The sequence below is a fragment of the Ursus americanus genome, chromosome 15 (genome assembly GCF_024610735.1).
Source record: "Ursus americanus isolate L20-20 chromosome 15, mUrsAme1.1.p, whole genome shotgun sequence".
Taxonomy (NCBI): domain Eukaryota; kingdom Metazoa; phylum Chordata; class Mammalia; order Carnivora; family Ursidae; genus Ursus; species Ursus americanus.
This window is the reverse complement of record NC_142141.1, coordinates 6291189-6303439: the sequence shown is the minus strand read 5'-3', so window position 1 is coordinate 6303439 and position 12251 is coordinate 6291189. Positions and strand designations below refer to the sequence as shown.

Here is a 12251-nt window from a genome sequence, read left to right as displayed (position 1 = left end):
GCAGCAGTGTTTGGGCTCAACATCTGTTCACTCTGATGAATCCAAACTACCAATGGTTTTTCACACTTAGCACAGGCTGGGATCGAAAGTGCTGTGAAAGGTGATAGTTGCTATAGGAAAAGGCAAGAAACAACCTAAACTCCACCTCAAGGAACTTGGTACATAAATTATGCTAATCAAATATTACACGGTCCTGCCCACGAAGGAGGCGGAATCACATGCACGGACATGGAAGGGTCTCCTTAAGGACAGGAGCTGAAAAGGCAAAGCGCGGCACAGCACATATAGCAGGCTACCGCCGCTGTTAGAAGGGGTGGGATGTGTACACGTGTGTACAATACGCACATACATGTACAGGTACACACGGCCTGCTATACACAGTATTATTCACTGTCGAAGGATATACAAAAACTGGATGATGGTGAGTAGGGGACTGAGGGTCATGGGTGAAAGAGAATCACTTTCTGTGGCTTGCAAATAGGTTCTCTTAACCATATACACATTACTTATTTTTAAAACACAAGAAAAACGGTGGAGGCAGCACCGTAGAGAAGTACTCTCATCCCCCAGGTCCACGTTAGCAATTTGGTGGGCTCAGGGGGGAGAGCTAGTCATCCGGAAACCTCCGCTACCACTCGGGACGTCTGGGCAGAGCCCTGCACACACGCACGGTCTTCTTCCCGCTGGAGTACTCAACCAGGGACGTGTGCACCTGCAAACGTGGAGAACCGAACGAGTCCACGTCCGCCGCTTACAGGGAGCCGGCGGCAAGAGCGCTTCTCCTAGCTCCACCTGCTTCTCCAAGAACCTGAGCATCCGCTCACCCTCAGGCCCACCTGGGACACGGAAGGGGCCAGCTTCGTATTTGTCCTGTCACCCGGGAGGAGTTAAGAACTTACGGGAAAGCTAGCTCCAGGGTCCTGCGGTGAAAGTGAGCTTTCAGCGAAACACCCCAAGGCACGCACTAGCATTATCTCACAGAAACCTCTCAAGAGCCAAAAAGCAGTTGCTTTCAACTCCACTTTACAGAGCAGATGATTTTTTAAATCTATGAACTTGAGTGGTATGTCACTGAATTACTGAAAGAACATTAATAGGATTTTGAAAAATTTCTTAACAGAGCATGAGAGTCTTGCAACACTTTATTAAGAGTATTGGCTTTGAATTAGTAGCTGAAGTAACAATTGCATGAAGCCAGATTAGGTGTACCGCATAATACTCATACTTGATTTACTGACATTACTTAGCAATTTATTGGACAAAAGTCAAACTTTTTGTTTTTTATTAAGCACATTCCACAGTACAAAGCTGTCATGAATAATATCTGTACAATTTAACAGTTTCAATAGCTGTTCAGACACAAATTTATTTCAAACAGATAATTGGCAAACATAATTAATTACAAGTTAGAATTAGACTATCCCAGTGCTTTAAAACATTAATATAGCAGTAATTTACAGTTGCTCAATTATGGTTAGCAAAATAAAGTCCAGGGTACGGCTGGGAATTTCTACCATAATCCCAGAAAGTCAGAATTCCTTGGGTGCCAAAGTCCCCTGCTATAATTCAGTAGGCACAATTCAAAGGTTGTGTGCATATTCGAAGGCCGTGATTTCCCAAGGAACAAGAACTTCTAGATTAAACATGCAAAAACAACAACAAAAAGTCCATTCGTTCAGAAGAATTGCCTCCTCCCCCCACCCCTCCCGCACCCCTGGGCTCTCCTAACCAGTTCGATATAAAGCTGTCACGTGGAGAGTGGGAAAAGTTAACTCACTTCCACAACCACTGTCAAGCTTACAACATCCACCTCACGAATAGAGATTTCTTTTCTTTTTTTTTTTTTTTTTTTTTTACACTTGGAGACTCAACTTCTCAAAAATAGAAATTAATTTGGTAACATGTGGGAGGGAAGGATGTGTTTTTAAAAAAGGAAAAAAAGAAAACCTAAAAAGCCAAGCCAACCCAATAAACGAATCACATACGCACACATTGATCCCCACACCGTTCTCGATGCAAACGGACGACACAGAGCCCCGGGCCTTCCCTTTAGTAGTAGACTCTGCTGCCACGGGAAGGGGTTTAGTCAACAGGAGGTTCTTATTGGTCCTTTAAAATGTTACTGACATTCCTTAATCTTTGGAAACAATGGCGAGGGGCAAATCAGAACCTAATATTGAACAAGGGAAAAGGAGTGCCGACCGAATGCCAAAGTCCTTTCCATGCATGGTCAGCGTGACAGTGCCATTCACACATTCGGGCTGCAGAGCACTTGGGAGTTTGGAGAACCTGCCAGGGCCACAGCAGCAGGTGACACCAGAGATGACGGGAATGGGATTCATGAGCTTGAGGCTTTGCACCACGTACGAGTACCCTTCCACTTGAGATGGGCCTCTGAACCAACCTGACCTGGTGTAACGGGTTCCACCATACGAGCGGGCCCTGTTACCGCCCTGGTGAGGATGCGCCATCCACGCCGGGACACACGCATTCCAGAGCCAGGAAACCCAGTCAATAGGGCCTTCTCATTTCTGCCTTTCCAGGGTTACTAATGCACAGAATAATGATCTTTGACAGTGAAGTCAAATGAATACCATGGGAAGTGACCACTAGTACTCAGGAGTACTTAGGACGAAAAGAACAACAACAAAAATTTTAAGGTACCTCTCTATTATATATGCTACACAACGAATAAAACATTTTGTGTTAAACTTCAGAAATTACATTTTAAAACAAGATGCCCATTAAAAGCACACACACCACACACATACACACAAAATGACAATGACAAAATAAAAATACCATATGAATACTGCAGGAAGGGTTCTAGGTAATCCACATCAACCCTGGTATCAGGTTCTTGAGCCCAGCCCATGGCTAAGTGCGAACACACTCTGTATTAGTGTCTCAGGCACAGGGGCCCTGACTCCAGCAACCTTGAGGTTAAACTGTTATGTACATTATATCTACATGCGGATACAGTATTTTAAATTAGGAGGCAAGCACACGTGTAAAAGTGTCACTCCACCAAATATCAGGAGATGGCTGGGGCACAGAGAGAGCAGTTAATAAAAGAAAAGAGCTATATTACCTGTTGGGAGATAATATAACCTGGCTTATAGTTCTTTAAATTAAAAGAAATTGGTACAGAAAGGAAGTATAATCCAAAAAATATTACTAAAACAATCCAGAGACACTTTTCCACTGTCCAACATGTTCCTAATACAGGTCAGAATTCATAATGACTTGGACGGTCAAAAGGAGAATGCTAACTTCTGAAAAGGAAAGCCCTGGACATTCTGGGTAGGTGTTTGGCACCCAAAATTTCACCAAAGAAGAATGCTGTTTCTTAATATCAGACCAAAGTGCAAAGCAATATAAATTAGAGGCCAGTCTTCTCTTGATGGTCGATTTACTTCTGTAAAACAGACTCTACGTTCCTTTTATATGAACAGTTTACATTTGAAGCATTAGATTTTTTTTCACTGATGGGGGGAGGAAATGGGCTTGTGTCCTACTGGAAGTCGGTGAAGCTAAGGTATCCTTCTCAAAGTAGAGGCCGGAGTCGGAGGTGAGAAACGTTGGTACTTGGAAGAGTTAGGCTGCTTTGCATCTACCCAGCGTCTAGAACCAATTCCAGCTTCATAACTCAGCTGTGAAGAACTCCCTTAGGCATTTGGTAGCCATGTAGCCAGTAGTTCAAGACTAGGAAACCCTGGGAAAACAAAACAAAACAAAACAAAAAACAAAGGGAGTACGGATGGATATTCTGGTTAGACATGGAGATACACACCACAGTCCGTCCATATCCACACACACACGTACTCGTGCACACATGACACAATACCGAGTTTCAAATGTAATCAGCATCAAAAATAAAAGCTGCAAGTTGTTCTGACTGTAATACATACCAGACATCGTATTTACTTAAACCTTGCAACGACCTTGTGAGATAGAAACTATGATACCACTTGACGAATTAGAGAACGAAGGCTCAGAGACATTGCTTAGTTCAAAGCATTAGCCGTTTAGGGACAGAGAGGGGACTCAATGAGATCACTGACTATAACTTGTCAACTGTCAGTGCTTGCTGCTAAAAATTATGCATATAACAATATATGCTTCATGTTAGACTTTAGATTTAGTATTACCTTTTATGACATCCAGAGCCTACGAGGGCTGGTCTCATACCTGCCTGAGAGCCCTTATCTATCACTGCGAAACAAAAATATGCAAAAGCTAGTAAATAAAGTATTCCTTCTAAATAGAACACTAATCAGAAGTTACTTCTTTCAGGGGCGCCTGGGTGGCACAGCGGTTAAGCATCTGCCTTCGGCTCAGGGCGTGATCCCGGCGTTATGGGATCGAGCCCCACGTCAGGCTCCTCCGCTGTGAGCCTGCTTCTTCCTCTCCCACTCCCCCTGCTTGTGTTCCCTCTCTCGCTGGCTGTCTCTGTCTCTGTCAAATAAATAAATAAAATCTTAAAAAAAAAAAAAAAGAAGTTACTTCTTTCTGAAATAAATCATTTATAAAAGGACAAGACAGTGTAGAGGGAAAGACTACTGAATGTTACATATTGTTTTGACCATGACCTTGAGCGAGAAACACATTTTAGTAATAATCTCTACATTCATCCATGTACATAATATGTACACGTGCACGCACGTACCTAAACTTACCATTACTACATACGATGCAGGCTGACATTTTCTATTCTAAATTTCATCAAAACAAAGTCAAAATCCATTAAAATGATTTCACAATCACTAATGGGTCACAATCCTTTCCAAACACAGCACTAAACCACTAGCCTAAAAGATTTAAAAGTTACCTTTACGTCTAAAATTCTCTGACAAAAAGAGAGAGAGAGGAGAGAGAGATTGTTTTAAAGCTTGTATGTTTTTAACGGAAACTTTCCTAAAAGGTTGTCAGTTTTCATAAAGATCAAGAATCCTTCTCAAAGAGTTTAAGAGAGATTTAATTTCATTTGCCACTGTTTTCACATGAAGGATCTTTAAGAGTATTGTTTTTAAAATAGTAAGGCCCACAGATAAGAAGTAGGTACTCTCAAACACTGCTGGTGGGAATGTAAACTGACCTAACTCTTCTGGAGACTAACGTGACTCTGTGCATCTAAGTCTTTAAACATCATACCTTTTAACCCAGATACTGCAGATATTTCTAGAATTTATCCAATGGTAATAAAAGCAAAGATTATGGGTACCTGGGTGGCACAGTCAGTTGAGCAACCGACTATTGGTTTTGGCTCAGGTCATGATCTCAGGGTTTTGAGATCAAGCCCCGAGTTGGGCTCCGTGCTCAATGGAGTCTGCTTGAGATTCTCTCTCCCTCTCCCTCTGACCCTCCCGCTCATGCTCTCTCTCTCTCAAATAAAAAAATAAATCTTCAAAAAAAAAAAAAAGCAAAGATTAGGCTAAAGAAATGATCATGGCAATGTGTTTTGTAATAGCTAAAAGCTGGGGGGAAATATACATACATAACAGGGCCTATCCAAACAACTGAATATTATTTTGCCATTAGGAATGGTAATTTAGGGGCGCCTGGGTGGCACAGCGGTTAAGCATCTGCCTTCAGCTCAGGGCGTGATCCTGGCGTTATGGGATCGAGCCCCACATCAGGCTCCTCCGCTATGAGCCTTCTTCTTCCTCTCCCACTCCCCCCTGCTTGTGTTCCCTCTCTCGCTGGCTGTCTCTATCTCTGTCAAATAAATAAATAAAATCTTAAAAAAAAAAAAAAAGGAATGGTAATTTAGACAAATACTGACATTATGAACATAGAACAGTTCTGCAACAAAGGGGGAAAAAAAGCATTTTAAAAAACATGTACATTCTCAGCCATAATTTTAAGAAGCCTGAAAAGACTTATACAAGGAAATTAACAATGGTAAACCATGAGTAGGAATTTATTTTCTTCTTTTAGCTTATCTACTTATTCTAATTTCCTGATAATGATCATACATTGTCTTGTAATAAAAAAGAGAGCTACTGTATATATTAGGCTCTTAGGAGTTAGTAATTTTAAAAAATGACTCCGCAAATAAATCTATTGCTAAATTTCCTGACATAGAAATAGTTTTACCTTATATTTTAGGGTTGAATATTTTACTGCAAGGTTAAATCATCATTAGCGTAGTGTTTCTTATTATGCATAAATCTTACAGTATCACATGGTAATTTTTTTCATGTTACAATAAATGAAAAGAATTTGGAAAAGAGCAGTAAAATCTATAGAGATGGCTGCCAAGGTTGTCAAAAGTAATTCACTTTGAAGAGACAAACACATTTGAGGTTTCATTGCTTGTGCTCCTTAAACAGCAGATAAGATTTTTCCATTGATTTATAACTGTGGATCATAACAAGGGCAGTTGTTCTGAAATTCCCAAAAAAAAGGGCAGGAGGAAGGCCTAGAAGAAGTAACACCAGTTTCCTTTCCACCACAGCCAATGAGAGAAACACCATTGGTGATCACTATTTCATTTTTCAACCAAAGCAATCTTGTTTCAGGGCACTTTAAAGTAATATATAAAAGTTGTCCAATTTGTGAAAGTTTACAATGTTCTAAATTTCACCTATTAAATATGCCAGAGAGGGGAAACATACTATGGATGTCTTGGATTTTATCACGTGCCTCTCTAAACTGAATATAAAGACAAAAATACATATCAAAACTACAAAAGAGTTATGCTTAAATTGTTCTCGGACACACCTATTCCCCTGAACCTATCCATTATTGCAGAAGCTCAGCTATACTGCAATTGTCCATGTCCTATTTTATGTGCTTCCCTTATGTGGAAAAATATAAGCAGAGGCAGGATGCAGCTGAAGCAATGTGCAGATGAAAACATATGGTTTAGAAAAGAAAAACAATACAGTAAGTTTAACAAAAGATGTGCAAGGCTGCTACACGATAACCTGCAAAATACTGGTTCAAGAGAAACTGAAGACCTAAATAATAGAGAGATATACCATGTTCATGGATTGGAAGACTCAACATTTGTTAAGATGCAAATTCTCCCCCAAAATGATATTATGATTCGATGCAGTCTTAATTATAATCCCAGCAGTCCTCTTCACAGAATTTAATAATCTAATTCAAAACTGAATGTGAAAATCTAAATAACCTAGAATAGTCAAAACAATTTTTTTTTAGGCTGGAAGATTATTATACACTATGGCATTGGCAAAAGGACAGCCACATAAATCATAGACTTAGAATAGAGTCCAGAAACTGACCTACAAATAAGAGGTCAAATGATTTTTGGACAAAAGTGCTAAAGCAAATTCTATGGGAAATGAAAACTCTTTTACTCAAATAGTGCTAGAACAACTACATAGCTATTTAAAAAACCAAAACAAAGCAAAACAATACCGATGACGTTCTTACCTCACACCAGACACAAAAATTAACTCTAATTGGATCAAAGACCAAAATGTAAAAGCTTTTAAAAATACAGAAGTTCTAAAATATGCCGGTCCAAATAGTAATTACTACCTACATGTAGCTATTTAAATTTAAAGTTAAGTATAATTAAATAAAATTAAACATCCAATTAAATTCAATTAAAATATAATTTAAAATTTAATTCCTAAGTCACACTGGCTACATTTCAAGAGCTCAATAGCTTCAAGTAGCTACTGACTACCATAGTGGACAGTGCAACTACAGAAAATATACACTAATCTAGTGATAGAAATCAGGTCAATGTTTGCTAAGGCTGGGAGGGGTCAGGCTTTGACTACAAAGGTGACAGAAGTGAACTTTAAGTGGTAATAGAAATGTTCTTGATTATGGAGGCAGTTTCAGGGATTATACACATTTGTAAAAACTCATCAAACAGTACACTTTAAATGAGTACAATTATTACACAAATTGTACCTCAATAAAATTGATTTAAAAAACAATAACAGGGGCAGAGCAGAGGGAGACCTGTACATCTAGGTACCTGTCTATGTAGGGAATCTCCCTAGTGCCTGACCCTGCCAGTTCAGATATTTATTCCAATTTTTTACTGAGTTATTATCTTTATATTTGCTGAAAATGACTGCAGGCATACACTATAGCTGTACACACACTTGTCTATTTAAGGGCAAATTCTTATGTGGTCTAGGAGAAAAAACACAAATAGGTCATTTGGCCCTGGGTGTCACTTGCCCAACAAACATCAATAAACGCTTACAGTACACTTAAGCACTCCACTGAACACTGGAGTTCCACAGTAAAAGGAGCTCCTCAGCACTGGGAAGGAGACAGGCATGCAAACTATTTCAGTATCAAATAATAAATTAAGCCAGATGAAATAAAGGGGCAAAGGTGGGGTGGGGGTGTCTAAAAGCCATAACACACACAAGGGGAGGGAGATGGTAGAGGGCTGCCCTACTATAATGTAATCAGAGAAACCGAATTCAGTCTGGTTGCCACACTAGGCTTTGGAAGGGAGTAATGGGAGACTGGGACATGGGGAGGGTGGGTAGTGAGGACAGAAGGTAACAGCTGGATGCTGAAACTGCTGTCAGCTAACTGAAGTAGCTGAACCTCGATCCTGAAGACAACAGGAAGCCAGTAAGGCAAAGGATGGCAGTGGCAGGGCTTAAGGTGATCCTCACTGAGAGCAGAATGGAGAATGGGAGAGGGAAAGGAAAGACCAGGAGGGAAACCAGTTTTCATTTGGGTCCATTCCTCCTTCCCTGTATCTTCCTTAGGACTTTTGGGAAGGGAGGTTGAAGTGGGGAGGAGCAATCACTCAAGAGATCCTTGCCTTCTTCCCCTATAATTCCCTATAGTATTTATTTTAAGACTCTATTCAATAAATGTAGTAATTCTGCCATAAGGGTTTTTCAACTTACGAAGAATCTATCCAGAGAGAAAGTAGCAAGGCAGATGATCGCTATCATGAGAATGGTATGCACACACTTGGGACCAGGAACAGCAGCCATGTGTGTGGCTAACAGGCCATGATTGCTCACCTCCCACACCCAGGCAGACACTGACAACCCATCACAGCACTTATCCCGTCGGGGTCCACAGAGGGTCCCAGAACCCTTCCAAAGGCAGTACTCCAGGCAGGCACTGCTGATCAAATTCAGCTAGCGGAAGAAAAAGCTTATTTGCCATTCCTGATGCAGACCCTTGGTTTATCACTAATAGATGGCACAGGGGCAAGACTGGAGGTCAGCAAACTTTTCCTCAAAGAGCTGTATAATAAATATTTTAGATGTTGCAAGCCCATATCGTCTCTGTGGCATCTATTCACCTCTGCCAATGAAGTATGAAAATGGCCAGAGGCAACGTGTAAACAAATGAGCACGGCTATTATAAAACTTTATGTATGGGCACTAGAATTTGAACTTCACATAATTTTCATGTGTCATGAAACAGTATTGTTCTTTTAATTTTTTTTCAATTATTTAAAAGTATAAAAAGCTATTCTTAGCTTGCTGTGGTAGGAGAATAAAATCAGGCAGTGGAACAAATCTGGCCTCTGGCTATAGTCGCCTGACCCTTGGGTAAGACAAACTTCCTGGACATCTGTGTTTTGGGTCTTAGAGTCTTAAGTAAGAAATATTAGAAACAATGCTAACTTGGTGATCTAGGAGCCCTATCTTTTCATCAAAAAGAATCTCACAATTCTGCACATAAACTTTATTTTAACGGACGGGAAAATATATAATGATCAAGAGCCACTAAGTATTAAGTAGTACTTTAAAATAAATATGAATTTTATTAATCAGTCTTTACATATATACACACAGACACACACACACACACATATATATATATATACACACACACACAGCAATACAGATAGGTACAAACATATTTATTCCATCTGCAAAGTTTAACATGCACAGAATTTATTGGGCCCCATACAAAATTTTCAGAGTTGGAAATACTGCTCCAGATGAATAGGGCCATCGGTTCCCAGGACACAGCCAAGCAAGGCTTCTCATCCTCTAGGCTGGACACCCTCAATAATCAAAACATGCCATCATCAATGGTTACAATGGCTCTAAGTCCTCCTGTAACCAGAGCAAAGGGCTTTGCTTCCAGAGCACCTGTTGTGTCTAATGGATGAAGAACGGGTTTTAGGGGCTCTCCCAACAAACACCTTTCTTTGATCCCTCTTCTAGTGAACGGCAGTAATGCGTGGATTATAATGGGGGCACAGAGGGGAAATTTTGAATGTTTGGTTGATGGTGATTTTTTTTTTTTCAAATAAAAGAACTGAGAAACAGGAAAGAGAAAAAGGAGATTCCTACACCCCAAAACAGAATTTGAAGGACTTTACCTGTGTTAAATTGATATGACCTGGGAAACCATTTAGGAAAACAGTTTTAAAAAAAAGGAATCATGCTGTCTGCCAGTGCGAAAACCCACAATATGTAGGATTCCAATTTCAACCTTACTTTAATGTGACCATAAAGATCTAGCCTGACACTGGAACTCTGCAAAGCTGAGGCAGCTAAAAACACTAAGCACCTCGGTACCTATCAACAGGGAACCCAAATCACAACACTGCCCCAAAGGGGAGGTGAATTCAATGAGCAAGGTTAAACATGGGGAGGCACTCACCTGAAACGGGTAAAGTGCAGACTGTTATCTGGAGATGTAAGTGTATGTTCTGGAGGGAGAACGGGTCTCGTTCTGAGCACTGGGAGGCACATTTAAGAAATCCCAAATCAAAATAGTGTCATCATGGGAGCTGCTGATGATCTGAAATTCATCAAACTGTAGCCGAAACACACGTCCAGAATGTTCCTGTGAAATATAACAACTAGATGAGTAAAATGAGACCTTTACAATCCCTCATATCTCACCATCAGTGATCTGGTGCAGGCTGGAGATGCAGCTACTTATTCATGCTTCCTAAATAATGTTCCAGAGCTTACTGACCTTTGTCCTTCACCCCACTTTGGCTTCTCCCTCTAAGCCTTTGCTTTGAGTTCATCTTTATATCTGAGATCCTTGCTCATTAATATGTCAAAGAAGAAAAACTAAGTGATCGCTTCACCAAGGATCTTGGAAAGGTAAACAATATTAAATACCCCTGCTTGATACACTGTAAAAGGCAGAGCCAGAAGGATAATGTCTTTAACATTACCAAGAATATCTATTTCAACCACAGCCAAAATCAAAATTAATGGTGAAATAGAAGCATTCTCATTACAATCAAGAAGACAACAAGAATGGCCCTAACCATAGTTCTGTATGTTCTAATCACTGCAAGAAGCAAAGAAATAAAAATAAAAGGTAAAGCTACTGAAAATAAGAACAATCTATCAATATTTTCAAACAACTGTCTCATTAATGGAAAAAAAGCAACCAGACCATTAGAAATAATGAGCCTGCCAAAGTTGCTAACGCAAGATTAGCATATAAAAATAAAATATTTTTATATGCCAAAGCACTAATCCAGACAATATAGACTGAGGGGGAAATTCCATCATAATAATACAAACATATGCTGTATTATAAAAATATAATGTAACCAGATACCCATATCAAGAAATCTCCCAAACCTATAGGAAGGAAATACTCTATGCGGAAACCAGTCCACCTACAAATGACGACACCTGCTTTCACATTTTAAGTTGTATTAATGCTCCCTAGGGAGGAGCTAATTATAATGTAAACGTCAATTATTCTCTGATTTTGGCTAAACAAAATGAACAAAACTGTGCATTTCTCTGAAGGTATACTGTGGGATATGCAAGCTTTCCTGTGATACACCTAGGCAGGGCTATCTGCAGGTAGCCAACCTCCAGCGCAAGAACCGCTCCCATTTCAACAGACGACATACCACCAACGTGCGCAAACACAAAGTGCTTGCTGGGGCTCGAGGGTCAAGAGCAGCTTGCAAGTCCCAAACCTTAATTTTCCTGAAAAAGAAAAGGAAACTGCAATTAGTAGTGCATCTGAACACTATTAGAAAAGCTAATGGAGAACATGCTTATGTTTTTATAAGTTATTTAAACCAACGACACTTGATTTTGGAAAAAATAAGGACCTCCACATTCTCAGAATTGCTGAAACTGTGAAGAAGTATTTTTCAAGGGAGACAAGAAAACAACTTCAGGCTATCTAAATTCAGTTCCTGATGTGATAATCTATGTCACGAAATTCATTAATCAGGGGGCTCTCTGGAGCTGAGTAGGTGCTGCTGACAGAAGCTAGGGCTCTCTGTGAAATTCCAAGGATACCTTTCTTCAAACTAAGCAAATGCTCTAAGTTAA

General features: G+C 40.0%; 1 protein-coding gene across 6 annotated transcripts in view; it reads right to left on the bottom strand.

Moving 5' to 3' along the window:
* Window positions 1-1225: 1225 nt before the first annotated feature.
* FBXW11 (F-box and WD repeat domain containing 11) overlaps window positions 1226-12251 on the bottom strand; it is a 117932-nt gene continuing 106906 nt past the window's right edge. For all 6 annotated transcript variants that reach the window (XM_087867809.1, XM_045792106.2, XM_045792103.2 and 3 more), the window contains 3 exons: window positions 11819-11897; window positions 10591-10776; window positions 1226-3715 (listed from right to left, as the gene is read on the bottom strand). In XM_087867809.1, coding sequence (XP_087723935.1) covers window positions 10615-10776; window positions 11819-11897 — 241 coding nt within the window. In that variant the 3' untranslated portion in view covers window positions 1226-3715; window positions 10591-10614. The remainder of the gene's footprint in view (window positions 3716-10590; window positions 10777-11818; window positions 11898-12251) is intronic.